This window comes from Equus przewalskii, chromosome 3 (assembly GCF_037783145.1).
Source record: "Equus przewalskii isolate Varuska chromosome 3, EquPr2, whole genome shotgun sequence".
Taxonomy (NCBI): domain Eukaryota; kingdom Metazoa; phylum Chordata; class Mammalia; order Perissodactyla; family Equidae; genus Equus; species Equus przewalskii.
The window spans coordinates 5,855,664-5,883,636 of record NC_091833.1 but is presented as its reverse complement, the minus strand read 5'-3'; the positions used below and the strand labels follow the sequence as shown (position 1 = coordinate 5,883,636).

Below are 27,973 nucleotides of genomic sequence, written 5' to 3'. Positions count from 1 at the left end.
CTCCTGTGTGTGCACATGTGTGAAATACATACATATTTCACTAAACTGATCTAAACTGCTTTGTACAATTAATTTCCCAGAGACCAAAAGAAGAATGGATTCAGTGAATGTTTTGCTGATTAGAACACGAGCAGGTGTCCTGAGTACTCACTGAGATCACATCTATTAGTCCTGATGCAAGAATTAATCTTTCCCCACAAATATTAGACATGCTCCAAAAGTCTAGAACAATGAATCCAGTATCAAGTGACTGAAAATGTTTTCTAGGTAAGGTTTAAGGTCAGCTGGGTTTTTTTCCTCAGTTGTATTTTAGTCTCAAAGAAATGGTACCTGGAGGCTGCCTCCTCATTTCTCTTTGAATAAATCATCCACATTCTGATAATGAGCTGCTTTCTTGGTGCAGAGCTGGGGGCGTGCAGGTTGGCAGGTGTTTTAAATATACTTTAGTCCCTTCTGTCCTTCGTCTGTCAAGTATTTATTGCATACCTACTATGTCCAGGCACTGGACTGGGTGCCAGGGGCCATGAAGAGCAAAAGCAACACGGTTCCTGCCTGGCGCAGCTTCCACGACAGAGCAGAGACAGACGCTAATAAGTCATCTCCCAAGTAAACAGAAAATTGCCCTGAGGAAGCGGTGCTTGAGCTGAGATCTATGTCGGGGGAGAGAAAAGAATATTCCAGGCAAAGAGAACATCTAGTGCAAAGGCTCCCTCCTGTGGTGGGGCAGGACGGGAGAGCATTGTGCCTCCAAGGAATTAAAAGAATGCGAGTGGCTGGAGCCTGGTGACAGGCAGGGATGGACCCACAGCCATGCTAAGGAGTCTGCTCTTTGCCCTCACAGTGAAGGGGAACCACTGGAGGGTTGGACACCTCCAGAACAATCGAGACTCTGTCAGCAGTGGGGAAGGGGAAGTGTCAGGCATGCAAGTACCAGTACTTACAGAAACACCCCAAGCATGGCCTATCCAAAACAGGACTATTTCCCCATTTCCCACCCTCCCATAAACAGTACGGTTCACTGTTTCTCATCTCAGTGAATGGCCTCACCATTCATCCAGTAGCTCGAGCCAAAAATCTAGGCATCGTCCATGATACCCGCCCTTGTCTTCACCTACCCCCATATCTAATCCAGGCCAAGTCCTGTCCATTCCACCTTGTAAATATCTCTGGCACTCCTTCACTTCTCCATCCACCATCAAATTCATGCACTCGTCTCTTGCTGAACCACTGCAACACTTTCCCAGATGTCCTCCTTCTCTCACAGCTCTGCAATCTGTTCTCCATACAAAGTGGCCTTTTCAAGATACTCATCTGATCATGTCACTCCTCTACCTAAAATCCAGGGATCCAGGGTAAATCTTGATTAGCCCGAGCCAATCCTGGTAGACTCGTTCACCTTGCCCTTGATTGGTTTAGTTGTGGGCGGAGACCCACTGACTCATTTCTGGTCACTGGAACCGGGGCGCTACTTCTGGGGAGCTTCTGGGAAAGGTATTCTTGCTCTTCGAAAGAGGCCATTGGACGAAAAGGATCCCTTTTATTTTGCTAGACACTGTCACATCTGGGTGTGTCTGGAATGGCAGCAGCCATCTTGCCAGCCTGAAAGGGCAATTCCAGGAACTGTATGGAGAGCAGTTCCTCGCTATGTAAGCCAGTTTGAGTCGGGTTTTCCGGGATACACGGCCGTGAGGATTCTAATTGATGGGTGTCTGAGGCATCCGGTGCCAAGTGGGCAGTTGGACACATGCACCTGAAGCTCGGGGGACGGCTCTGAGCTGGAGAAATGTATGCGAGTCCTTGGTGAAGCTCGGGGAAGGGATGAGGTTGCCGAGGGCAGAGCAGTGTGGGAGCGGATGACGAGCCTGCAGAGAAGGCGGCGAGGGACTGGGCCAGACAGGTGCCTGGGGAGAACACCTGCGTCCAGAAGGACGTCCTGCTGCCTCCCCTTTTATAGTGATTGAGACTCATATTAAGGGCATTACCACATTCCTAAGTGTATTCAAAGTGGACCAAAGGAAGCGGCTCAAGAGTGTTTTCAGCTGGAGAGGAAGTGGGACTTCAGAACCAACCCTTGGGATTAACACTAGGAGAGTTTGGCTGCCTGCCACTTAACAAGGTCATTTTACCAGAATTTCAAAGGCGACCAAAGATTGAACAATCCCGTGTTTTAAATATACTTTATTTATCAGAGAATATTTCTCCTCTTGTGAGAGTAAGATACTGAGTTGGGTGGAGACTGGAAGAGCACCCCAAGAGAAGGCACCGCTGAGAAAAGGCTTGGAGGTGTGAGAGCCGAGGGCAGTCGTCACAGAAATAGGTCCGAGGCAGACGTGGGAAATGAGATGGGAATATGGGAACGAGGACAGCAAAGGGGGTCCCTTATAAATCCGGCTGAGTTTAGATTGTATTCAATCTGCAACGGCTCCCGCGGAAGGTTTCTGAGCGGTCAAGGGTTAGAGGCGGTAAAGGTGTCGCAGATCAAAGTGAGGGTTTGTGTAAAAAGAACTCAGAGCACCAGGAGCTGCGTCGCCGTGGGAGAGGGTCTCAACCTTCAGTGTGCACCAGCATCACCAGAGGAACTGGCGACAGATGTGAATTTCTGCTACTCACCACCTCCCGGATTCGGATTCTGTAGGTTGGCTCCAATAGGTGCATTTTTAAAAGCTGCTCTGGTGGCGCTACTGCCAAGGGATGACTTGGGAGTTTAGCTCCCGTCATCGGTATCCATTAGCTCCTCCGTTCTTTGACGGAGAAAACGAGCGTTTCTCAACGTTATAGAAAGCGTCCTTCCAGCTTCTCCCAACCTGACAGCCAACCGCCTCCCCCCTTCCCGGCCGCTGGGAGCCGGCGGCACGACTCTGCGACCTCGGGCCTCGCGGCACCGCCAGCCGCAGCCGAAGGCCGGCCGGCCCCGACCCCGCCCCCGCCCCCAAGTCTCCTCTCTCGGAGACCCCAGCCCGCGCCGGCCCCGCCCTGGCCCAGCCTGGAAAACCCGAAGTCACAGTCTCCCTGAATGGCTGCGGCGGCCACGCACAGGCCCGTGGGCGGGTCTCCATGGTGACTGGCGGACGTCGGGACCAATTATGTCCAGGCGCTTGTTTGTTTCCTCCCCATCCCTCCCCCGGGGCGCATACTTCCAAGACTGACAGTTCGTTTCGGCGCTGTTACGTAAGGGGAGGGTCAAGTGCTGCCCCACCCGAGCGGAGCAGGTTTGATTGGCAGGACAGAGTGCTGGCCCAACGCCCCCGGAAGAAGGTCCTTGACGGACAGGTATGGGAGCCACTTGACGCCGGGAGGTTGGGCGGAAGCTTCCGGGCCCAGGGGCGTGGGGCGTGGGGCGGAGCCCGACGCTGAGAGCAGGGCGGGGCAGGGAGCTGGCAGGGGCTGGGCTGGCGCTGCGGCGAGGGATGCTGTCGGGCGGCGGCAGCGCTCAGCAGTCGGGAGCACTGCAGTGAAAGCACCGAGGTGAGTTGCACTGCCAGGCCGGCTGGTAGGTAGGCGAGCTCCGTGGAGTGCTTCAACCCGGGCCGCGGGCGTGCTGGGGCCCGTCATTTGTCTGCCCTACCGGGCGCTCTCGACTCCGTGGCGACGGCGGCCTTGCTGGGACACGGGGGCTGGGCTGGGCACCTGTCCGCGTTTGCAGGCACCTGCTGCGCCGGTTGCCGCGGGCCCGGGGCCCGGCGGTGGGGGTTGTCCGGGAGCTGGGCCGGCCGGCCTGAGGAAGGGAGACGGGCCCGACCGGCTCGCCCCGTCTGGGGCCCGCCCTCTCCGGCCCCGGCCCCGCGCCCTGGTTGAGGGGGACGTCCCCGAGCCCCGGAGGCCCTCAGCCCCGCGCCAGAGGGGCTCGCAGGCCCGTGCCTGGCCTCGAGCAGACTGGGAGGCCCGGACATGGCCCCTGCCTTGCATCACCTCGAGACAGGTTTGTCCAGATTCTCTGCGTGCGCGAGATGGGTTTCCGCCCCCGGCGAGGGTGCTCGTCCCGCCTGTGCCCAGCGAGCCGGGGTCGGCACAAGGCTCTTTTCGTGTTTTCTCTGGTCTCTGCTCTGTCGCCTCTTAACGTGGAATTTAGGGCTGGTCGGGGTGATGTATTAAGCTAGTGCCTATTTAGGGACTATGGCACATCGGAGGAAAGCAGCGCCCAGCTCTAAGTTTTGGCTGCTGTCATGTACGGATCATTCGACAAGGTCCAAGATACTGACTTCTCAGCTGTGTGATATAAAGGAGGGCAGTCCTGTTTTGTTTGTATGACTGAACAAGAAGAAACTTAAATTGTTCCGTGATAACTAGGATGCGTCCTATGTCTTCCTTCCATCTATGTCACTCTAGTCGGAAAATGCTATACCGTGCCTGGGTAGACTGGACATCTAATAGATGGTGGAGTTATTCCTGAAAAGTGTGCTAAAATCTCTCCAAGTTGCTGCTGGAAACAGACAGCAGTAGACAATACCTCCTACTTAAAGGGAGGAGGAACTGGGGGCCAGTTGTCTTTGATTTTTAAAGGCAAAGTCATAGAATCATTAGGTGTTAGACTTGGAAGGGACCTTACAGGTGACGGATCCACCCCGGTAAATTTACATGGTGGTGAGCACTGTGTCCCTTGGGAAGGAGACCTGTTCAATCAGGTCTGTCCTAGATGACAGTGGGATGCTGCACGTTACTTTGCATCTGAAAACCAACGTTTTCATTTGGGCCAAACAGGAAATGCATGACCCCATACATTTTTGATGTCCCAACCGTTTTCATCTGTATTATAGTCACCTTTAAAAGCAGATTTGCAGAGAGCTTTCAGCAATGAGTTGCTCTTTATTGGATGTAAGTCAACAGGTTAGTGGAAGAACCAGGATGCTCATTCCTTTGATTTAATTACCGGGTGGCATTACATCTTGGAAAGCAAAACAGCAGTAATTGGCACTGGCCGGGTATGGGAAACCTCGTACCCACTTGTGGATGTCATAGGCTTGTCAGAAAACAGAGTTTTGCTGATTAGGGACATTTGGTAAGTGATTTTCTAATGATTTGCTTCTTAGGAGTTTTAGTAAAGTGTTGCTAAGTTTTGACCCTTTTCACCTTCAGCCTTTTGATTGATGCAAGTAGGAAGTCAGAGAAGGCGCTCCACTTTAAACATAACCCAGCCTGGGGGAAATGCCAGAGCAGAGAAGTTGCTGTTCTTACAGCTTAGCCCCCTTCTTTTCCTTTGCCTCTTCGTGTTTTTAGTAAATGACCCACTGACTTTGCAACCTTTGAGACGTGCTTTCTCATCTACTTCTTGAAGCTTTGGTGGGAGATCTGTGTTTGTGAAATGTCTCTTATGCACTCCTCTTTTGCATTTGTATGTATTGCTTGGCGATTCCTTGAATGCCTAATCCTGCAGTTTCCATATTTTAAGTAGTTGAAAAAGGTAGTTTCTTGGGGATGGTCCCGACAGGACCCACTTACCCCTCTGTCTTCTTATATGCTCCACTTTCCCTCTGTTTTTTATTTCTTTGCCTACTAGTTTCGCTGGAGAAAATAATTTTTTACTTAAGAAAACTAATCAAAGCACTCTTAGATCAGCCCCCGCGGCTCTTTACTGCACGTAACTCCTGACCTTTTGTGTATATGGGTACAGTGCATTCTGAACCTGGCTTTCCCGCTAGTCCAGTGCCTTAGCTAGTATGCTAGCAGCAACTGCCGTCATCTGTATCTTCTGCATTGCTGGCCCCAAAGCTGAACTGTGTCACTGAATATTCTGAATCTTGGCCAAGGACTCAGTACAACAGATTCCTGTAAGCATTTAAAGGTGGGAAAGAAATGGGAGTCAGAAGAGGGGGGTGAGTATCGAAGGACCCTGTTTCTGAAGTATTTTTTCCCCTAGGTTTTATAACTATATGTAACATAATGTTATATTGTATTTCTATTTAGAGTGTCAGATTTAGTTCTTAACTACGTCAGAAGTCTTACCTGTGGGTGTTGATGTATTTCTGTGTTTTCCCATCTCATTTTAAGGTAAAGTGAATTCTGAGGACGGAGGAGTTTGATGACAGACCGCTGAATTTCTTTGTTTGGAGTACGCGTTATGAACCCTTTCTGGAGCATGTCTACAAGCTCTGTACGCAAAGTAGGTACAGCTGCTAAATGTAGTGAGGGAACCCATCTGTGTCACGATAAAGGCCAGTAATTCATACTGAGGTTGCCTGTAATCTTAACAAAATTACCTGGTTTTTCTAGTTTAGGTTTTACTTTTGAGAAATATTTATTTTGTTGCTTAAGGTCAGTTTTTAAGACTGCAATTGCGTCTCAAATAGAAATCATTCTGGTACTCATAATTCTCAGATTATTTTGACTTAGGTTATATTTACACATGATGAAATTTATCACACGTTATTGTAGTAGTTTTTCTTCTGAACTGCACGATTCCATGGTTGGAGAAGCCTTGGGAAAGGCCATCCAATGCGGTTGAGTCAGACTTGAGGGCACTGGCTTAATTTTTCTAAATGTCTACTTTTTAATTGCAAAAATAATACATTTTAGGAAAACAAAATATGCAAACAGAAAATGAACATAACCCCTAATTCCACCTCTAGGAGAACACTACTGTGAACCATCTTTTTTTCTATGCACATGATACACATTTTAATACAGCGAATTAAACAGCCTTTGGCTGTACTTTGAGCCAAGGAAGTACCTATGAGATGGTAGTTTAGTCTGACTCATTTAGACCTTTGTCTTTGACTAAGGGTGACAGTTTATGCTAGTGATAGTCCAAATGTGGAAACATATCCATTAGGGGCAAAATCAAAATTGGACCCATGGAAGTGAGCGCATAGCTTCATTCCGAGTGCTGGTAACTCACTTCAGTCATCTATGCTACTTATTTTGAGCTGCTTAGCACCTGACCTTCTGCAGGGTCTAAGTGCCAGGGACTTCTCTAGTCTTGGACAGTCATTTAATTGCTTTAGTAACACCTTGCCCTCTTTTTGGGGCGACCAGGAGAAACCATTTCTTTCTCTGTTTCACTTAAATCCTGTAAATATTGGGTTTATTGTCTTTATAGGACGTGGCTAAAGAGTGTTTTCTAATGCTTTAGTCTTGCTCCCGTTTGTTCTGCTCTGTGTAATGGCCTGCCTGCTCAAAGGACTTTCAAGTCATCTTGATCATGATGCTGAAATGTCCTTGTGAAAGAGTAACTCCGGCTTTTAGGTCAAGGACTAAGAGTCCATCACATGTACTCTTGTGATTCAAGAATCATCCTAACAGATGTTCTCACCACTTCGTCTTGAATAGCGATCTGATGGTGAAGAGAAGACATTAACGGGGGACATGAAAACCAGTCCTCCACGCTCTGCTCCAAAGAAACAGCTGCCTTCTATTCCCAAAAATGCTCTGCCCATAACCAAGCCCACGTCTCCTGCCCCAGCAGCACAGTCAACAAACGGCACACATGCTTCTTATGGACCTTTCTACCTGGAATACTCTCTGCTTGCTGAATTGTAAGTTCTTAACAAACTATTTGGTTAAATTTTGAATGACCCGTGCAGGTGAAGAATGAAATTTATTCTGATGGACTCAGTAAATGGCAGCCTTTCAATCTTAAAGCTCAAACCTATCCTCCTCCACTATCAGCGTTAATGTATATAGAACAATAAGAGGCTGTTGCTGGCGATATAACCTTTCTTTTTTCTTTAAAGCTTTGTTTCCAATTGTAACCAATCATATATTACAATATTGATTTACCAAGAAAAAATTTCCATGGCTTAACCTTTCTTGACCAAGGCCTAAGTAGTGTTATACAAATATCTTCTAAATGTAGTGATTCCTGTTCAGAGCTTGGGTAAATAAGATTTAAAGGTAAATATGTGCTTTAATTTCCATGTCTGTTTTGGAGAACAAGAGGAAGAAACTAAGGTTTATTAAGTATCTAGAGTCAGTCAGGAACTCAGTAACTTAATTTTTGGTCTCCCTTTATATGAGATGAGGAATTCATCTCCTGAAGAGGTTGTTGTAGAGGGCAGGACAGTGGGATGGTGGCAATCTATTCTTTCTTGGGTCCAACACAGTTGGGGGCTTGTGCTCCATTCTGGTGCTCACTTTGTAAAAGGCATCCTGACAGATTGAAAAGATGGTCCTGGATGGAGGTCAGAAAGCCAGACCTTAGGAGTGAACAATTAAAGGATCTGGAACCAATGACTTAGATAAAACTTAGGAAATGATTATTAAAGCTATCTTCATTTATTTGAAGGTCTGTTATTAGAAAGGGGATTTGACTTATTCTGTATGACCCCCAATGACAGAACTAGGCAGTTACAGGGAAGTTATAAAAATTTGGGCTCCATGTAAGAAAGAACTTGACTTACCACCAAAGGCAAAATTTGGACTGAAGTTGCACGCATCTGCAGAGTGTGAGGAGATGAGCACTGCTGCAGAGTGCTAATGTTGATGACATTGCTCCTGGCCCAAGATAGGGGCTCAGACAGTGAATGAATCCAGATGGCATTTGACTGGATAATTTGTTCCAAGGGAAGAAAGCATGGAGAAGTCTTAATTTCAATCATTTTAGAATTCCTTTGTACATGAAGTTGTTTCAAAGCCTCCTGAGCCCTCCCTCGGTGTACTAATGTAATGGTCAGACGGTCCGAGGCCCCAGTGTAATGGGCTGAGTGTGATTTGGTAGCAGTGGTCTCTTTAGCTTTATAATGGAGGCCTTGTGTTTGAGGCTGGGCAGGGAGTTGGACAGGCTTCTATTGTGGTGTTAAATCTGCTGTCTGTATTAGAACACAAAGTTGCCTTTCTGGCAGATCTCCCTGTAGTAGATACATCTGCCAACTGTGCTGCTGTTGACATGCTGAATTTCAGTGACTTAAAAATGGAGTAACTACTTTAAGATGATTAAACATAAGTGCAATGGCAAATAGGTAATAAAAACAATCAACTAAGCTCCAATAAGCTACTTCTCAATAAAATTCAGGATTGGCAGCTTGTCTTTTAAGGCCCTAGGTCAACACTGTTCCTTTCAAGGTCGGGTCACGGCCTTACTTATTTAGGCTCACAGCTCAGTTGCAAGGAACAGAGCAGAATGGCTGTCAGTGGGTGACGAGGTCCCAGAAAAGCCAGTGCAGCCTTGGTCAGTGTACGTGTCTTGTTTCAGCACCCAGCGTTTCCCACGCCAAGGCCCAGAGAGTTCAAGTGTTTGAATTGTGGGGTCAGGTTAGGAGCAGAGTAGTGTGAGCACCTCATGCTGATGCCTGCCTTCACCAATAACACTACGAATCTCAACATGGCCCTGTCACACGGACTGGCGTTCAAACTGAAAATGATACCTACGTGAGGGCAACACTGTGGAATTTTAATGTATTCTTTGTTACCTAAAATTGTGTTTAAAAATGGCTTTTGAATGTGTGTGGGTGAGATCTATTGTTCATAGTCACAAAAGCAATAATTTTACACATATTCTCATTTACCTAAAACAATATCCAGAACCTAAGTCAGGTCGCATTATTCAAATTACCTACAGGTTGGTTTCCAAGATGATGTTTTGGGGAAGCTGATTTTGGGAGGAAAACTTGATTCTTTGTGTACGCCTGTTTGGCTTTAATTTCTGAATCTGGGGCCTTTTTTTGGTTCAAGTTTCTCTCTGTGAGCTTGTGTTGTGAAGCCAGTAAACGGAGCAATCAGGGCCAGATGAGATTGTGATTACTTGGCTTGTATAGATCAGCTGCCCCTTGAGGAACCATTCCTGTTGTCAAAAAATGAATGTGAGGTGGTTTGATCTCTGTGTCATTTACAGCCAAACAGTTTCATCATTCTGTTGCTTCTGTTTTTTAGTACCTTGGTTGTGAAGCAGAAGTTACCAGGTGTCTACGTGCAGCCATCTTACCGCTCTGCATTAAGTAAGAAGGATTCACTATTAATTTGTAGCATATTTAGTTCCTCTGACACAGACTTTCGCCTTAATTGTTCTTATTTTTTCCTACAGTGTGGTTTGGAGTAATATTCATACGGCATGGACTCTATCAAGACGGTGTATTTAAGTTTACAGTTTACATCCCCGATAACTACCCGGACGGGGACTGTCCAGTAAGTAGGAGATAGAGTCTGCTGCTTCTGTTGGTCAGTGAGAAGGGCTTAAACGACTTTAAAGATTTTTGGTTCTTTTTCTGACCTCACACTTTTATGATTTCAGTTTCTCAAAATGTTTGTCTACTCAGTAGTCTTTTAAGGGGATTTACGTGCATTGTTGCATCTTTTGTCACGCCAACCTTTGCCCTTAGCTTTATTTACTTCTCTGCTCAGGGTGTGCAGGTGAGGCTGAAAGCTGTACCATAGCACTTACTATGGGAATGGCAATCACTGTGCTGTAGTAAAGAGTGACTTTTTCTTCCTTCATTGCAAAATGTAGTTTTATAGGAAAATGGTGAAAGTAGTTAACCATCCTCTTGAGGCAGCTCTTTGACTTAAATCAACATGACTGCCTTGTCTTGAAGCTCCTTTTACAGCTATCTGTATGGGTCTGATAAGCTCCACTGTGTCCATTAAAGGTTGTCTCTCTTTAAATCTAGCGCTTGGTGTTTGATATTCCCGTCTTTCACCCACTAGTTGATCCCACCTCAGGCGAACTGGATGTGAAGAGAGCATTTGCAAAGTGGAGGTTAGTAAATAAGTATTTCCTTTGGTGACATAAGTCAGCAAGAGGAAGCTTCAGTAATCATGCCATGTTTCCCTTTAGGCGGAACCATAACCATATTTGGCAAGTATTAATGTATGCAAGGAGAGTGTTCTACAAGATTGATACAGCAAGCCCCCTAAACCCAGAGGCTGCAGTACTGTATGTTTCTTTGCTTTGTTATTTAAGATAAATTTGAAAATGCAGCTAAGGAGATTTTGTTGGTAACTTTGATTTAAACTTTTAACACAGGTATGAAAAAGATATTCAGCTGTTTAAAAGTAAAGTGATTGACAGTGTTAAGGCGTGCACTGCTCGTTTGTTCGACCAACCTAAAATAGAAGACCCCTATGCAATTAGGTAAGTGGTACACTGCCTACGTAATTCAACTGCACTTTGCAGTACCGTGCTTCCATTTTCCGAGTGGTTTCAGAATGGGGATTTAAAAGTGTATAATCTGTTAGTTTGCAACTTTTATAACTTGCTGTCGACTCGATTTCTGATATTTCTTGGGCTCTTCCCTTAAACAATAAGCTTTACATTGACTGGCATATTGTGCAAATAGCAAGCCAATTAGTGACTTTGGTCTCCTTAGATCCTTATAATGTGCTCATTCAAATGTCAGGACTTTTCTTTTCAGCTGGCGGTTTTAGCTGGAGCTCCTCTTAACTGCCATATCCCCATGGACATTCGGATTTGGTGAAAGGGAGACTGAATAGTGTGAGAGTGCATAGTGTGACTAGTGGGTTCCTTTAGCGCTGTGGTATTTGATCTTGGGGGAGTGTGTCTGGAGGAGTATTGAGAACAGAAGAATTGGTGATTTCCCTTTGGCAACATTGGTTTGCTGGGCAGGTAGCATACTGTGGTGGTGAAGAGCTTGGGCTCTGCAGATAGACTGGCTGGCTTTTGCACTTACTGGCTGTGGTGACCCAGAGCAATTACTTAATTTTACTGTGCCCCACTTTCTTCATCTTTAAATAATAGAACGTCAGGGGTCATTGTGAGGCTTCAATCAGCTAACCCATGTAAAGTGCTCTAAAAGGGAGAGTCGTTACATGAGAAAACCAGTTAATGTCTAAAACTTACATGTTGACAACTGATTAAAGACTACTCTTTAAAAGTGTTGTTCCTTCTTAAGTTTTTTAGGGGAACTGGCTTGAGTATTAAAAAATGGATGTTACACAAATTTAGTAAGCCAGTTTTTAAATGTTTTTCTCTTCCTTAAGCTTTTCTCCATGGAATCCTTCTGTACATGATGAAGCCAGAGAGAAGATGCTGACACAGAAGGTAAGTAGACTGCCATTTTTGAAATAGTTAACTCTATTTCCTTTCTAAAGTGCTTCACTGGAGACTATTCATTATATACAAATAACTTTGTGGGAAATGAGTTGGTATAGTGCTGAAATCTCATCACTCATTTTTTGATGTCTGTTTTTGATTGTGCCTAGAAGAAACCCGAAGAACAGCACAATAAAAGTGTTCATGTTGCTGGCCTGTCATGGGTAAAGCCTGGCTCAGTACAACCTTTCAGTAAAGAAGAGAAAACAGTAGCAACTTAAGAGCTGGTGAATCCGGTGCACCATGCACTTTTCTGCTGGACTTGGGCCTAGTTAAAGCTGACCAATGGCAAGGGACTGCCTGAAGAGTAAAACTGTGTGAACGATGACTGATACCAGTGTTGTCCATGTATACTGAGGTTCTAACGGCAAGTTTTGGAAACCTCTCTTTAAGTAATGCATTACTTCTGTCAGAAGTGTCTTTAGGGTGGTTATCTAGTTCAGTACTCCAAATTATTGGGGACCTTGAGGATTAAGTATTTTTCTGAATATAATGCTAAAGGTAAGTCGCATTCATGTAAACTAACAGTAGACAGAGATGAGCACTCTTGAATGATTTCTGGATCAGTGGTTTCAGTGGTACATATGTTAGGGTATGGAGAGGAGAGGTATAGCGAGAGCAGCTCCCATAGCTTATTAGCACTTTTAAGTGGAAGATCGTTTGAACCTCAGTCTGCAGCCTACTGTCTTACTGATTTACAAACTGCTGTCAGTCACTGAGGCACACATTAGGTGAGTGAGAGGAAACCAGAACACTAGTTCAGTTTTGTTTTGTTTTTAAAGCAAATTACTTACTGTATTTTTATGGCAGGAGAGAGAAAAGGTGTTAAGACGGTTTCTAATGAAGTCAGATATTTAAATGATGAATGACTAATGTGTTTTGTAGAGAAAAAATAAAACAATAAATGATCGTTCTTTGTCATTTATGCAGGAAAGTAAATACCTTTTTCTCAATATAACTAAACAGATTAATTTATAAATGCTTTATTGAAAAATACACTTATTTTCATATAAAATTACAGTAGCAGTATCTTGAGAGGTTTTATAAATATTTTTGCAGAACACTATTCTAATTGAACAGTGTAAGTTCCATATTTCTTTCAGAGCAATGTGAAGTTACCTAGTAACTTTGTTTATACTGATTCAATTTACAATTGAATTTTCTCCCTAATAAGATTATTCGTTCAACGTTAAAACTGCTGGAACAATAGCGATTAATAAAGGTGTATATAGATAATTCAATAGCTGTTAAATAACATTTTCTAATTTGTATAAATGGTACTGTGTACTAATAAAAACCTAAATTCTCCAACTATTTTCTTAAACTGCCAGGAACACACTCAAAGATATTTTAAAATATATCACCTTAATAGACATGTCTTTTGGATAACTGCCTCCTAAAGGAAGAGGTCATAATTTTCCTATTAATCCCCTTAATTCAACTTGATTTAAAATCTTTACTTAGCCAGCTGATCCCTCTTAATAATCAAAAACTGGAGAATTTCAAATATGCCCAAAAGGTGGCTACTGGGGCTTTAACAATTTTAAAAAAGTACAAAAGCATCAAAGAAGATATTGAATGTTTAGCCTAGAAGTTTTATACTTAATAAAGTTCACATTGTAGAAAGTGCCATCGCAAATATACAGCAAAATCTGGGTTACAAAATCATGCTTTTTACAGCTCTAAAGTGCCACTTCTTATACAAGTTCACTCACACATTGCACACCAAACAATCAAGCACTTTTGTCACACTGCACCACACCTAATGGGAGAGGGAAGAATTACACAAAGGGAATGGGAGACATGGGCTAATAACCTAGGACCTCTGAATCTGGGCTCTCGTTATGTTTCAAGAATGCAGTAATTTCACACTCCTACCAGGTGTTTTCGAAAAAATACCTAGTTTTTGTTTTACTTTTTGTGAGGGCCAAAGGTGACCACAAAACGGGTAGGAATGAATCGAAATAGTTCCTCTGCTGGAACACGTCATTAGAGACCTCTTATACGAATATTTGAGCATACTTTGTTCTCTGCAATACTTGCAAAAGCTTTGCCAAAGAGTTAAAAAAAAAATCCAAGTTTGGATTCTAAGCAGCCTTGAGGGCAAGCACTGAATGGTAGGAAAAAAGGCAGTTGGGATGAGTCAGAATATCCTATGGATACTGGAAGGATTAAGGGAAAGAGCCCCATAATCGAGCATGCATTAAATGATGCTGCTAAACAGAGTTTGTGAGAAGACAGTTTCAATACCATGGACTAACCTCAGTGGGAACCTCGGTCATTAGCTACATCTTGTAGACGGCGCAGTAAGGCAGAATGATTTTCTGGGCAAATTCTTTTTGCAGGTGATTCACTTCCGTCTTCCAAAAGAATCCCTCGCTTTTTGGTTGGAGTTTCTCCTGTCCGGATCATACTGTTAATTTCTCTTAGTCTCTAGAGTGTGGAAAAAAGAGATATAAAAACTTTAAAATGCTAATATACACAGTTCAGTGTTAAGTCAAAGAACCTCAAAGGAGTTAAGTAATTTATCTTGAAGAGTTATAAACATCTTTATAGAGAAAAGAACTATTATATATCCTCCCAATTTCCCTTCTCAGCTGGCTGAGAGTGATGACTGGCTGGGGTAGAGGCAGAGTATGTCTATTTGCTAACAAGTTCCGGGGGTGATTTTGATGTACACTTTTCCACAATGTAAGAGTTCACAAATTTGTGACATTTTTTTCTTCCATTTTTTTTTTTTGTAAAGATTTTATTTCCTCCTTTTTCTCCCCAAAGCCCCCTGGTACATAGTTGTATATTCTTCGTTGTGGGTCCTTCTAGTTGTGGCATGTGGGACACTGCCTCAGCGTGGTTTGATGAGCAGTGCCATGTCCGCGCCCAGGATTCGAACCAACAAAACACTGGGCCGCCTGCAGCGGAGCGTGCGAACTTAACCACTCAGCCACGGGGCCAGCCCCTCTTCCATGTTTTTTTAAATAATAGTTTAGGGCATCACATTGCTATGCCATATTTAATCAATTCCAAACATCTCCATTTTCTTTTAAAAAATAGCACGATTTTACACAGTATCATGCCCTTTTTTTTTCCAGTCTAGTGTAACTCATTTTTTAGCAGCCATTCTCAACTGGAATTTCACAAGAGAAGCCTTAATTCCCTAAGGCATCCATTGTAGTTAATTTATTAGTATGATCTAGAATGTGCGAGTTAGTTATATATTATCCTTTGGAGAACTGAGAACAGTTAGGCAAATTATTTTCTGTGTTCTGTGGTTCACATGAGGAACCCTGACTGAGAAAAACATTGCCAGAATGTTAGAGAGACTGGATCTGTCTGTAGTGCCTTCAGCATTAAGTTTTTCCAAAGCCCCAAAAGTCAGTTATCACATTATTTTCTGGTAATTTGTTGGTTAAAAAGTTTTTTTCAGTGTGCTGCTAATGTCCTTGTCCATGTTTCCTTATGGAAAACATGCGGAGCTTATTTCACACACATTTATTACAGGAAATTTCAGACATAGGAAAACAGAGACAAGAGTACATTCTCTCTTGACCATCACCTCACTTCAACAGTTTTGGTCAGTCTTGTTTCATCTCTATCCTCATTCACTTCCCGTCCCCCCAGACTGTTTTAAAGCAAATCCTAGACATATTTTATTCATAATACTTACTTTTATTCTTTATTTTGAAACAATAAACTTTTTTGAGGTTTTATATAAAGTCACCAATGTTGTTTATCATCAGCATATGCAGCTTCTCAAATCTTAACCATCTTAGAAAGGTTCCCTTTAACTCTTTCCTTTTTACCCACTTGCCTTCCCAAAAGTATGGTCTGCATTTGCTATCTCTAGTCTCCCACTTACTTGAATAGTCCTTAAATTGTTAATTGTACACATTAATTATATAAATGTTATTTGTATATAATGCATACATCTTTTTATGACACATATATTACATGATGTATAATTGTATATCTTAATATACATAGCACATTAATATACATTAATATATACTGTACATTAATGTGTTATGTTGTGTATATATATATAATTTACATACAATACACAATTTTCTATACACCATAATTTATTTATATAATATGTACATCATAGTTTACACACAAATTTTTACTCCAAAAAAAATTCATACAGAATACACCTACGCTGCTTGTCCTCACCGAATTCCCAGAGACACTTACTATTATCATTCATTTACTGAACAAAGAAAAGACTGGGCAGCCTTCTGCTCTTTTAGGAATATGCTCATTAGAAATGTAATATTGTCTACTAAGTGGGGTTTCAAAAATTTTTAATGGTTTATTTCATGTATTGGTTGGAATATTTGCTCAGTCAACATTATGCCTTAGATCTTCCCATATCAGTATATATGGATCATCTCTCTCTAACTGCTATATAGTATTCTATAGTACATCTGCATCACTGTTTATTCCCCTATTGATGTATTATTTCCTCCCAATTGTTTAATACTATAAGCAAAGTTTCCATAATTTATTATTCAAAAAGCTGTACCAATCCACTGAAATTGCCCTGACAAGTGTCACTAATGATCCATCATCTTAATTGATCTTATGTGGTATGTGATAATTCTTTTCTCCTGGTAGTGTAAATATTAGGATATTATAGGTTGGTTCTAGACCCAAGGTACTTCTCACGTTGTAATATTATTCCTTGATCTCACCTATGACCTATCAAGTCATGATGGCAAGTCTTTCTCCAACCAGCAGTCTAATATTGCTATCATTTATTGGAGAAATTCCCAATTCTGAGCTAGCATTTTTTTTTTTAAATCTCCCCAGGTGGTGACAAGGTACATGCAGGATTAAAAGCCACTGATCTGGATGCGTAACCTAACTTTTTTTGCACAAATAATGTCATTTAAAAAAAATTTACATATAGTAAAATTCACCCTTTGAAGTATACAGTTCTGCATGTTTTGACAAATACTTATACTCATGTAACCACCATGATAAAGATATAAAACAGTTCCTTCACTACAGAAAATTCCCTCATTTCTAGTTAACCCACCCAAGCAACCACTGATGATGTTTCTCTATAGTTTTGCCTTTTCCAGAAGGTCACAGAAATGGAATTTAGTGTCTTTCACTTAAGCGTTAATGCATCTGAGATTCACGTGTTGCTGAATCTATCAGTAGTTTGTTCCTTTTTATTGCAAAGTAGTAGGCCGGCCATTGTCTAGGTGTACCACAGATTTGTTTATCCATTAACCAGGTGAAGGATATTTGGGTTGTTTTCTACTTTTTGGCAATTAAGAATAAAGTCATTATAAACATTTATGTACATGTTTTTCTATGAACCTAAGTTTTCATTTCACTTGGGTAAATACCTAGGAATGAGATTACTGGTTATATGGTAAGGCTATGTTTAACTTTCTAAGAAACTGTCAAACTATTTTCCAGGTACAATGGCTATGTTACACCATTTTGCATTCTCACTAGCAATATATAAAAGTTCCAGTCGTCCCACATCATTGCCAGAATTTGTTACAGTCATTTTTTAGATTTTAGCCATTCTAACAGGCACGTAATGGGTGAAGTGTGTTCGGATCTTTTGCCTACTTTTAAATTTGATTGGTTGTTTTCCTATTGAATTTTGATAATCCTTTATCATACAATTCCTTTATCAGATAGGAGATATGTAAAATTTTCTCCCAGTCTGCGCTTGTTTTTTCTCTCTTTTAAAGAGCAGAAATTCTTAATTTTGATGAAATCCAATTTATCGATCTTTTATGGCTTGTGCTTTTGTTGTTCTAGCTAAGAAATCTCTAGGTAACCCACGTTCATAAAGATTTTCTCCCGTGGTTTCTCTTAGAAGTTTCATAGTTTTAGGTTTTACAATTTATGTTTTATGTTTAGGTCCATTTTGAGTTCATTTTTTTATATGGTACAAAGTATGGGTACAAGTCCATTATTATTTTTGTGTATGGCTATCCATTTGGTTCAGCACCATCTGTTGAAGAGGCTGTCCTTTCTCCACTAAACTGCTTTTGCACCTTTGTTGAAAATCAGTTGACCATATATATATGGTTTATTTCTGGATTCTATTCTGTTGATCTATATGTCTGTACTTTCACCAGCACCACACCATCTTACTTACTGTAGCTTTATAGTAAGTCTTGAAATCAGATAGTGTGAGTCCTACAACTTTTTCAAAATTGTTCTAATTATCCTTCGCATTTTCATATAAATTTTGGAATCAGTTTAATTTATACAAATAATTCTGCTGAGATTTTGACAGGAACTGGGTTGAAATTATAGATCAAGTGGAAGAAAACTGATATCTTGATATTGTTTTCCAATTCATGAACATGGTATTTCTCTCCATTTTCTCAGTCTTTAATTTCTCTCACCAGCTTCTATATTTTTCAGGATACAAGTCTTGCACATCTTTTGTCAGACTTATCCCTAAGTACTTAATTTTTTAATGCTATTTATAGTGTTTTTAAAATTTTTTACTTCTGATTCTGATTACTTGTGGCTAGTTATAGAAATACATTTCATATTTGTAATTATGTAACCTTGCTAATCTTATTAGTTCCAGTAACTTTTTGTAGATTTTGTGAGTTCTCTACGTAGAAAGTCATGTTGTGAGTTGAGACAGTTTTATTTCATCCTTTTCAGTCTGTGCAAGGACCTACAGTGACAATGTTGAATAGAAGTGGTGAGAGCAAATATCCTAGCCTTGTTCCTGATCTTAGAGGGACAACATTCAGTCTCTCACCATTAAATATGATGTTAGCTGTAGATTTTGTTGTATATATTCTTTGTCAGGTTGAAGAAGTTCCCTTAGAGTTTTTATCATAAATGAGTGTTGGAGTTCGTCGAATTTTTTTCTTCAACTACTGAGATTGTCATCTTCACTTTCTAGAAGATTTTGTATGGAATTGGCATTATTTTTCCCTAAATGTTTGGTAGAATTTACCAGTTGAAGCCATCTGGGCCTATAGTTTTGAGAGAAGATTTTTAAACTACAAATTCAACTTAATAGATACAGTAGTCTTCCCTTACCTGTGGGAGATAGGTTCCAAGATGCCCAATGGATGTCTGAAACCGTGGATAGTACCGAACCCTACCTATACTATGTTTTTTTCCTATACATACATACCTATGATAAAGTTTAATTTATAAATTAGGCACAGTAAGAGATTAACAACAATACTAATAATAAAGTAGAACAATAATAACAATATATTGTAGTAAAAGTTACCATAGATCTCAGCATATGATTTTTTTTCTTTCCTTATTGAGAATTTTCACCTTTTCACCAAAAGGAAGCACAGTGGCTTCTCTTTGGCATATCTGAATTGTCAGCATCACCACTCTTGTGCTTTGGGGCCATTATTAAGTAAAATAAAGGTTATTTGAACACAAGCACTGTGATACCACAATAATTATCTGATAACCGAGACGGCTACTAAGTGACCAGTGGGTGGGCAGCATATACAGCATGGACATGCTGGACAAAGGGATGATTTCACGTCCTGGGTGGGAAGGAGCAGAACAGTGTGAGATTTCATCGTACTACTCAGAACCGCATAATTGAAAACTTATGAACTGTTTACTTCTGAAATTCTCCATTTAATATTTTCAGACCATGTCTGACTGTGGGTAACAAACTGAAAAGCAAAACCAAGGATAACGGGGAACTACTGTATAGGGCTAATTGATACTACTACCTTTTAAGTGTGTTTCGGAAGTTTATGTCTTTCAAGCAATTTGTCCATTTCATCCACATGATCACATTTAGTGGCAGAAAGTTGTTTTTACCTTCATTATACTTTTAATGTCTGCAGAATCTGCACTGACATTTCTCATTTCTGATATTGGTAACATCATTTCTTTTTCTTTCCTGATCAGTTTACACAGAGATGTATCAGTTTTTTTAATCGTCTCAAAAAACCCTACCTTTTAATGGCCTTAATTTTTTCTACTTTTAGTTGTCTATTTCATTGATTCTTACTCTTTTTCTAGTTGCTTAGGGTGACATCTTAGGTCACTAATTTGAGACCTTTCTTCTTTTCTAATATAGATATTTGGTGCAACATTTTGATATGTTGGATTTTCATTTTCATTTACTTTAAAATACTTTCCAATTTCTCTTTTCTTCTTTGACACACAGAAATATGCAATTTAGTTTCCAAATATTTGGGGGTTTCCAGACATCTTTCTGGTATTGATTTCTGATTTAATTCATCATTTGAATTAAATACATTATTTGAATCTTTTAAAAATTTATTGAGACTTGTTTTATTTTCCAGAATGTAGTCTATCTTGATAAATGTTCCATGTGCACTTGATGCAGTTGGAGTGTTCCATAAATGTCAGTCAGTTTGGTTGATAATGTTGTTCTCATCTTGAATATCCTTACTTATTTTCTCTGTCTGCTTCTATAAATTATGTTGAAATCTCTTGACTATTTTTTTTTTTCTGTCTAGGATTGTATGTCCTCTCTATCACTAGGAAATGACCTTTTTTGATAAAGTTCTTTGCTCTGAAATCTATTTTCAGATATTAACATTAATGATATTAATGTAGCCATTCCAGCTTTCTTTTGATGAGTGTTAGCAGAGTATAACTTTTTCTATCCTTTTACTTTTTTAAAAAGCAGCTTTATTGGCTATAATTCACATACCATATAATAATTCACTTGAAGTGTACAAATCCATGGCTTTTACTATGTTCCCAGAGTTGTGCAACCATCACCACATTCAATTTTAGGACTCTTTCATCACCCCAGAAAGAACTCTGTACCATTAACAGAAACCTCCACTCCCCACAACCCTAGGCAATCACTAATCTTTCAGCTTCTATAAACTTACCCATTCTGAACATTTCATATAAATGGAATCATACAATAAATATCCTTTTGTGACTGCCTCCTTTCACTTGGCATAATGTTTTCAAGGTCCATCCATGTTGTACCAAGTATTAGTTACTGCTTTTTTATTGGAGTAATATTCCATTGTATGGATATACATTTTATTTATTCATCCATTAATGGGACATTTGGGTTATCCTCTCATTTTAAACTATTTGTGTCTTTATATAAAGTGGGTTACTGATAAGCAGTAGTTAGGTCTTGTTTTTTTTTCCACTCTTATAATTTCTGCTTTTTAGTTGGTATATTTAGACCATTTACATTTAACTGCTGTTGTTTTCCCATGTTCTTTCCTTTTTTGATCTTTTGAATCGAGTATTCTGACTCCAATTCATTTTTTGCATTTAACTCTTTAATCCATTTGGAATTTATTTGGTTATAGGATGAAAATCAATACAGTAGTCCTCCCTTCTCTGTGGTGGATATGTTCCAAGATCCCCAGTGGATGCCTGAAGCTTTGGATAGTACCAAAGCCTATTTATACTAATGTTTTTTCCTATAGATACATATTTGAGGTGTGACAGCAAAACTAGCATAGATTTCTTTTTCTTTCTTCACATTTTCGCAGAAGATTCCTTCTTACTGTAGATCTTAGCAACCTCAGCATACAATTTTTTTTTCGTATTAAGAACTCTGACCTTTTCACTTCAAGGAAGCACTTTATGGCTTCTCTTTGGCATGTGTGAATTGCCAGCATCACTACTCTTGCACTTTGGGGTCATTATTAAGGCTTACTTGAACACAAGCACTGCAATACCATGACAGTTGATCTGATAACCAAGATGGCTACTAAGTGACTAAATGGGTGGGTACGAAATACAGCACAGATACACTCAACAAAGGGATGATTTGCACCCGTGGTGGGACAGAGCAGGATGGTGTGAGATTTCATCACGCTACTTAGAATGGCACGCAATTTAAAACTTAGGCATTTTTTATTTCTGGAATTTTCCATCTTATATTTTTGGACCATGGTTGACCACGGATGAGGGGGGACTACTGTTTTAGAGGAACTATCAGATTCATCTCTTTCAACTCCAGTTGCTTTTGGGACTGTTGCCGATTTATGTTTCCAGCTTTCACAATCCCACTGGGAAAATCACTGAAATTAGATTAAACCTGTGTAATTGTTGGAGGAAGTTTTATCTTTTTAATATTTAGTCTTCGTATTCAGAAACATTAGCATATCTTCATTTATTCCAGTTTTATTTTTAATCTAGTTCAAGTTAAATAATTTTTCTACAAGGGATAAACTTATTCCAAGGCATGTAACACACTGTTAACATTGTAGGAAAAGTTTTTCCATTATATTTTCTAACAGATTTTTGCTGCTTTTTTATTTATTTTCCCTAACTCTTTATTTTAAAAGATTTAAAGCCTACAGAAAAGTTGGAAGAATAGTACATTGGACACTCATTTATCAATCATTAACATTTTACCACATTTGTTCTTTATATAATGTTTTTTCAGCTGAACCATCTGAAAGTAAGTTGCTGACATTTGGACATTTCACTTTTCTCCTACATAATCCAGTCCCATCATCAATACCAAAGAAATTTAAGTCCATATTAAATTTTCCCACTTGTCTCAAAAATGTCTTTTGTAGCTGTGCTTGTCTATGCAGGATGCAATCAGAGATCAAACATTGCATTTGGTTGTCCTGTCCCTTCAGTCTCATGTACGCTACAACAAGTACCCTCCCCACCATCTACCATTTCTTCGCGACACTGACTTTTGTTTTTTGAAGAGTCCAGGCCATTTGTTATATATGTGTGTTTCTAAGCAATCTTTATAAATAGAAACTGCATGTAAGGGCCTTTAAAAATCCCATTACACCCCTTAACACAGCGTGTGATCCAGCCTTATTGCCTCAGGGACATTTGTTTTCTTCCCTTATCTGCTTCTTCAGGGATACCCTTCCACAGCTCAGCAACTTGCTAACTCTTCATCCGTTAAGGCCTGACTCAAGCTTCCCTCCCCATTGCAAACTGAGGCGGATGCTACCACAAAATCTGTGCTAATATGACTATCACACTATACTGCACAAAATGCCCATTTCCTCTATTAGACAGAGAATCCAGAGGACAGAGAGACAGCCCTGTTTGAGAAACAGCCACTCAGTAATCAGTTTAAGAGATCCAAATTTTCTTTTTTTTTTTGGGGTGAGGAAGATTGGCCTGGAGCCAACATCTGTTGCCAATCTTCCTCTTTTTGCTTGAGGAAGATTGCCCCTGAGCTAACACCTGTGCCAGTCTTCCTCTATTTCATATGTAGGATGCTGCCACAGCATGGCTTGATGAAAGTTTGTAGGTCCATGCCCGGGATCTGAAGCTAGAAACCCCCGGCTGCTGACGTGGAGCACACAAACTTAACCAGTATGCCACCGGGCTGGCCCCTAGAGATCCAAATTTTCTTTCCCTAACAGGAATTTGGAATTTAAAATTTTACAAATGGAATAAAAAACACAAACTTTCTGATTTACAGCAGAATGTTCAAAATGCACAAACAGGAAAAGAAAGGAATGAAAATAAATCCAAATCCCTTACCCTTTTCCCACTTCTAAGTTCTCCCCTGAGTCCTGTCTTTTGCTCCATTGGGACTTAGTGGTCACTTTTCCCTGGTGGTTCCCATCACTCGTGTGAGTACCAAGGGTTTCCCATCAACCCTGTTTCTAGCATCCTAAGCATTCTGGGGTTAGTAAAGGCCAAGATTTATGTCAGGCTCACCTTTGAAGGACTGTTGCTGAAGTAGTAGAAAATCTTTTCACGAGGAGAAAGCATTGTTTCATTTTTATGTGGGGAAATGTAGACAGGATGATTTTGAGACAACTGTATTCGGCGAGGAGAGCCTGTTCTTACAAATGGATAGGGAGAGAGCGGAGGAGCATCCATCTGTTAAAAAAATAAATAAATAAATCTATTTCTAAGAAAGGTAAACAAAATTTCTAACTAGATTTTTGTTTTGGAAATTTTTTTATTGAAAGAGTAAAGAAGTATAATAAATATAGTAGTTTTCTGAATGGTAAACAGTGATGTACCAGCAGCAACAATTAAACCTAAAGAAAACCAGACAAATAGCAAACACTCTGGTGCTTACTTTGTGCCAGTCACTGTTTTAAGTATTTTTAATACATTATGTCATTTAATCCTCACAACCACCCTATAAGCTAGGGACTACACTTATTCTCATTTATATATGTGAAAACAGGAGGCACAGAGAAAGTTAAGTAACTTGCAAGGTCACCACAACTGGTAAGTTTTGGACACCTTGAATGCATGCAGTCTCTCTCTTGCATTACTATTCTTTGTAGGGAATCCAAATACCATCTTATTCTCATTTAATGCTTCACAACAATAGAAATTATGTTTAAGTAAATTCTTTCTGTTAGAGACTTCCTCAGTTTTACTTAACAAAAGAATTATTTGTAAAACCAGTTTACATATGGAGCAGCTCAAACATAAGTGATTCCTTATTCCTCCCAAGTGAAAAAAGTATGAAATAATCCCCTGTCAGACTTACTACATTTGCCTGTGAGTACTTCATGGCAAAAGTTTTAATTTGTTTTATGTAGATGTTGTTGTAGAACTGAATGAGGTCTCCCCTCTCCTCCTCTTCCATGTCACTGTTGGCCCCTGTGAGACGAGTAGGTGTAGGAGGGGCACTGCTGGGCTGTGGAACCGGCAAGGTGCTGCTTGACCTCATGACAGGACTGGAGTCTCTACTGGCTGCAGCCGGTAGAACAAAGGGTGTGAGAAAGAGGCTAGTGCAGATTGTTTTTGAAAAGAAAATTCAGTAGGATGAAGGCAAACAGCTACCTGCTCTACGTATTTAAGGGCAGCAAATGGGCACTCTGTTTTTCAAATCAGGGAGCATGGCGCAGATAAAATATTAAGTACTAACTTTACCTCCATGCCATAAATGTAGCAAGAATTTACTGAGCCCTGCAAACCAGCATGGTTTCAGTTCACGTGCCAGACTTTTCTGGAACTCAGGCCAACAAATTCCTGCCTTCTCTAACCTTCTCTAATTCCCCTAGAGAAAAATATCATGCACAATGTGCCTCAAAGCTATGGGATGAAGGACAAACAACTTTGCCACTAAATTTAGAATTCAGTTTATTCCAACAATCCTTTGCCAATAAAATATTTTCATAGTTTCTATAATAGTAATTTCATTCAGTAATCTTTAGTCTTTTAGGCCTAAAAAATAAGAGAAGCTCCTAACTTTGTTTTGTAAGAGTTCATAAAGATCCTACTTACTTCTGTCTTTGTTTAGTTCTGTTGGAGAATTCTGATGGCTTCTGCTATCACTACTACCAGAATTTCTTCTTTTCCTTTTCCCTTTTATCAAAACACTTCTATAAACCTTTAGAGAGACCACGAGAAGGGGACACAGAGTATTATTTATTGAGCACATCCTAGACTATGTGACCCTGACAGGTTATTCTCACAACAACCCCATGTAGTAATAGTCGTCCTCAGGAGAGGTTCATAAACACAGGCAAGGTTATATATGTATTAAATAACAGATCCAGGATTTACATCAGGGCCTGTCTGGCTTCAAATTCCAAGTACTGCCTATAATACTACAGAGCAGTAATTGTACCCAACCATAAATCAAGTTATTCTAAGTCAAATACAAAGAGCTGACATACCTATGTCTTTGAAATAAATCAACAATATTAAAGGTAATTGCATTTAATGTTACCTTGGTTTAATGTGCGGTACTATGTTTCCTAAACCAGACTGAAAGGTGAGATAAAAACCAAACAACTTCCTAATTTACATCTATCTTGTGATTATCTGAATTAAGAAATGACTCCAGAATCAAATATTTCACACCATTAATGTTTGGGGTAAAGAGGACGTAAGCTAATCAAGATGTGAAGTTGTCTGTCAATGAGTAAAGAAGATTAGAGGCTTCCCTTAGAGTCTTAGTTGTTTATCCTGGAGAAAAGGCCCCAGAATCAACTGTGGTTAATTTTTTGTATTCATCAAAGACTTTAAGCTTTATTTTCAGCCCTGAGGGAAAATTCAGTTACCTGGCTCCGGGCCTGTGGCTGAGTCCTATAACAACGCATAATATTCTGAAAAGATTTGTCTTCTTTTGTGACCTGGCAAAGAATAAGAGTATTCTGAGAGAGCAATTGACTTCCAGCAAACATGGTAAGGAGCTCTGTGAACCAGCTCCCCAGTGAAAATCACATTAAAAAAAACAGCCATTTAAAGTGTCTGGAAATGGTCCTAAGGGCATATAATAAATGAAGAAATGTCTACTCAAGAAAATCTTCTAAAATTCAGTAACAAGAGAGGGAGTAAGTGGTATCCGAAACAAGACCTGGAATAAAAAAGTACAGTAACAAATGAAAAATTCACTAGAGGGACAATACAGTAGATTTGAACGGGCAAAGAAAGAATGAATTAGCAAACCTGAAGATACAGATTGTGCATCTGAAGAATAGGAAAAAGAGTGAAAATAACAGCTGATTTCTCATCAGAAACTATGGAGGCTAAGAGGCAGTGGAAGAACATATTCAAAGTGCTCAAAGTAAAAAACTAAACTAAGGATGCACTATCCAGCAAAATCATTTTTCAAAAATGAAAGTGAAATACCACCTCAGAAAAACAAAAAACAGAATTTGCTGCCAGTAGAATCATCTTACAAGAAATACCAAAGAAAACTTCTTCAAACTAAAAGCAAGTGACCCAGACGTAATTCAAATACACCCGAAAAAACAAAGAGCTCTGGTAAATTATGTAACTGTAAAAACAGTATAAATGCATGTTTCTTCTCCTTCCTTCTCTTAACTGATTTAAAAAGTAATTGTATAAAACAATACATATATAATGTACTCCTGGACCTGTAACTATAGAAATGTGATATATTTGCCAAAAAAAGCAGAAAGGAGAGTAGGAGGAAAGGTATATTGTGCTAAGGAAATGACTCCAGAAGGCAACTTGAATCCATAGGAACCAATAAAGAGAATAAAAAATGATAAGCTTAATATAACTAAAACTATAAATACTTCCAGTCCTTTCTTCCCTTAGCTCCTTTAAAAGTCATAAAATTATATAAATTCATAATGTATTGTTAGATTTATAACATTTATGGGTGTGATCTGTTTAACAATACTACCACAAAAAGAATGAAAAGGAAACAGCTATATAGGAGTAACACTTCTGTATCTCACTGGAAGTAAGTTAGTATAAATCTGAAGCTAATTTTGATAAACTGCATATGTGGTGAATTGGGGAAGGGGGAGATACTGGTCAAAGGGTACTATAAGCTTCCAGTTATAAGATGAATAAGTTCTGGAGATTAATAAACAGCATGGTGACTATAGTTAACAATACTATATTATATACTTGAAAGTTGCTAAGAGAGTTGATCTTAAGTGTTCTCAGTACAAAAAAAAAAAAAGCTACATGAGGTGATGGATGTGAACTAATCTTATTGCAGTAATCATACTGCCATATATACATGTATCAAATCACATTGTACACCTGATACTTACAAAATGTTGCATGTCAATTATATCTCAACAAACCTGGGGGGGGGGAAGAGGGAGGGAAAAAAAAAAGATGTATACTGTAAGCCCTAAGGTAACCACTAAGAAAATAAGCTTAAAAAAGTTAAAAAGTCATTAGTGAAATTAAAATGCGACATCGGGAAGTATTCATCTAATGCAAATGAAAGCACTAAAGAAGGAACAGAGGACCAAAAGGACATGAGACATATGTAAAAAATAAAAAGTAAGATGATGGACATAAATCCAGTTATAGCAATAATAACATTAAATGTGGATGAATTAAATAACACAAAAGGCAGAAACTGTCAGACTGGATAAAAAAAGAGATCCAACTATACTCTGTCTATAAGAGACACACTTTAGATAAAAAAATATGTTTCAAGAAAAAGATAGAAAGAAACATATCATACAAACAGCAACCCCAAGAAAGCTGGGTGGCTATACAAATATCACACTATAAAATAGACTTTAAAACAAAAAATAAAGGTTACCAGAGATAAAGAGGGACATTTCATAATAATAAAAGGGTCAATCCATCAAGAAGTTATAATAATTACAA

The 27,973-nt window shown here is 39.9% G+C and overlaps 2 protein-coding genes across 13 annotated transcripts in view; one reads left to right on the top strand and one right to left on the bottom strand.

The window, feature by feature from the left end:
• RBL2 (RB transcriptional corepressor like 2) overlaps nt 1-27,973 on the bottom strand; it is a 77,468-nt gene that overhangs the window by 10,251 nt on the left and 39,244 nt on the right. For 3 of the 7 annotated variants that reach the window (XM_070613657.1, XM_070613655.1, XM_070613658.1), the window contains 5 exons: nt 25,927-25,998; nt 25,145-25,250; nt 24,405-24,610; nt 23,612-23,776; nt 12,945-14,410 (listed from right to left, as the gene is read on the bottom strand). In XM_070613657.1, coding sequence (XP_070469758.1) covers nt 14,240-14,410; nt 23,612-23,776; nt 24,405-24,610; nt 25,145-25,250; nt 25,927-25,998 — 720 coding nt within the window. In that variant the 3' untranslated portion in view covers nt 12,945-14,239. Of the gene's footprint in view, nt 1-6,460; nt 9,713-12,944; nt 14,411-23,611; nt 23,777-24,404; nt 24,611-25,144; nt 25,251-25,926; nt 25,999-27,973 lie in introns of those variants that run through there. The other 4 variants (XM_070613653.1, XM_070613656.1, XR_011538431.1 and 1 more) reach the window with 3 other exon arrangements.
• AKTIP (AKT interacting protein) lies at nt 1,465-12,887 on the top strand. 6 transcript variants are annotated; one of them, XM_070613659.1, is made up of 10 exons: nt 1,465-3,270; nt 5,986-6,097; nt 7,264-7,469; nt 9,802-9,866; nt 9,953-10,053; nt 10,536-10,624; nt 10,703-10,801; nt 10,892-10,999; nt 11,866-11,926; nt 12,088-12,887. In XM_070613659.1, the coding sequence occupies exons 2-10, from the start codon at nt 6,056-6,058 to the stop codon at nt 12,196-12,198; spliced, it is 882 nt and encodes a 293-aa protein (XP_070469760.1). In that variant the 5' UTR covers nt 1,465-3,270; nt 5,986-6,055; the 3' UTR covers nt 12,199-12,887. The 6 variants fall into 6 exon arrangements, with proteins under 6 accessions (XP_070469760.1, XP_070469761.1, XP_008511373.1 ...); XM_070613660.1 differs by having other exon boundaries at nt 1,468-3,270; nt 12,091-12,887; XM_008513151.2 differs by having other exon boundaries at nt 3,239-3,465.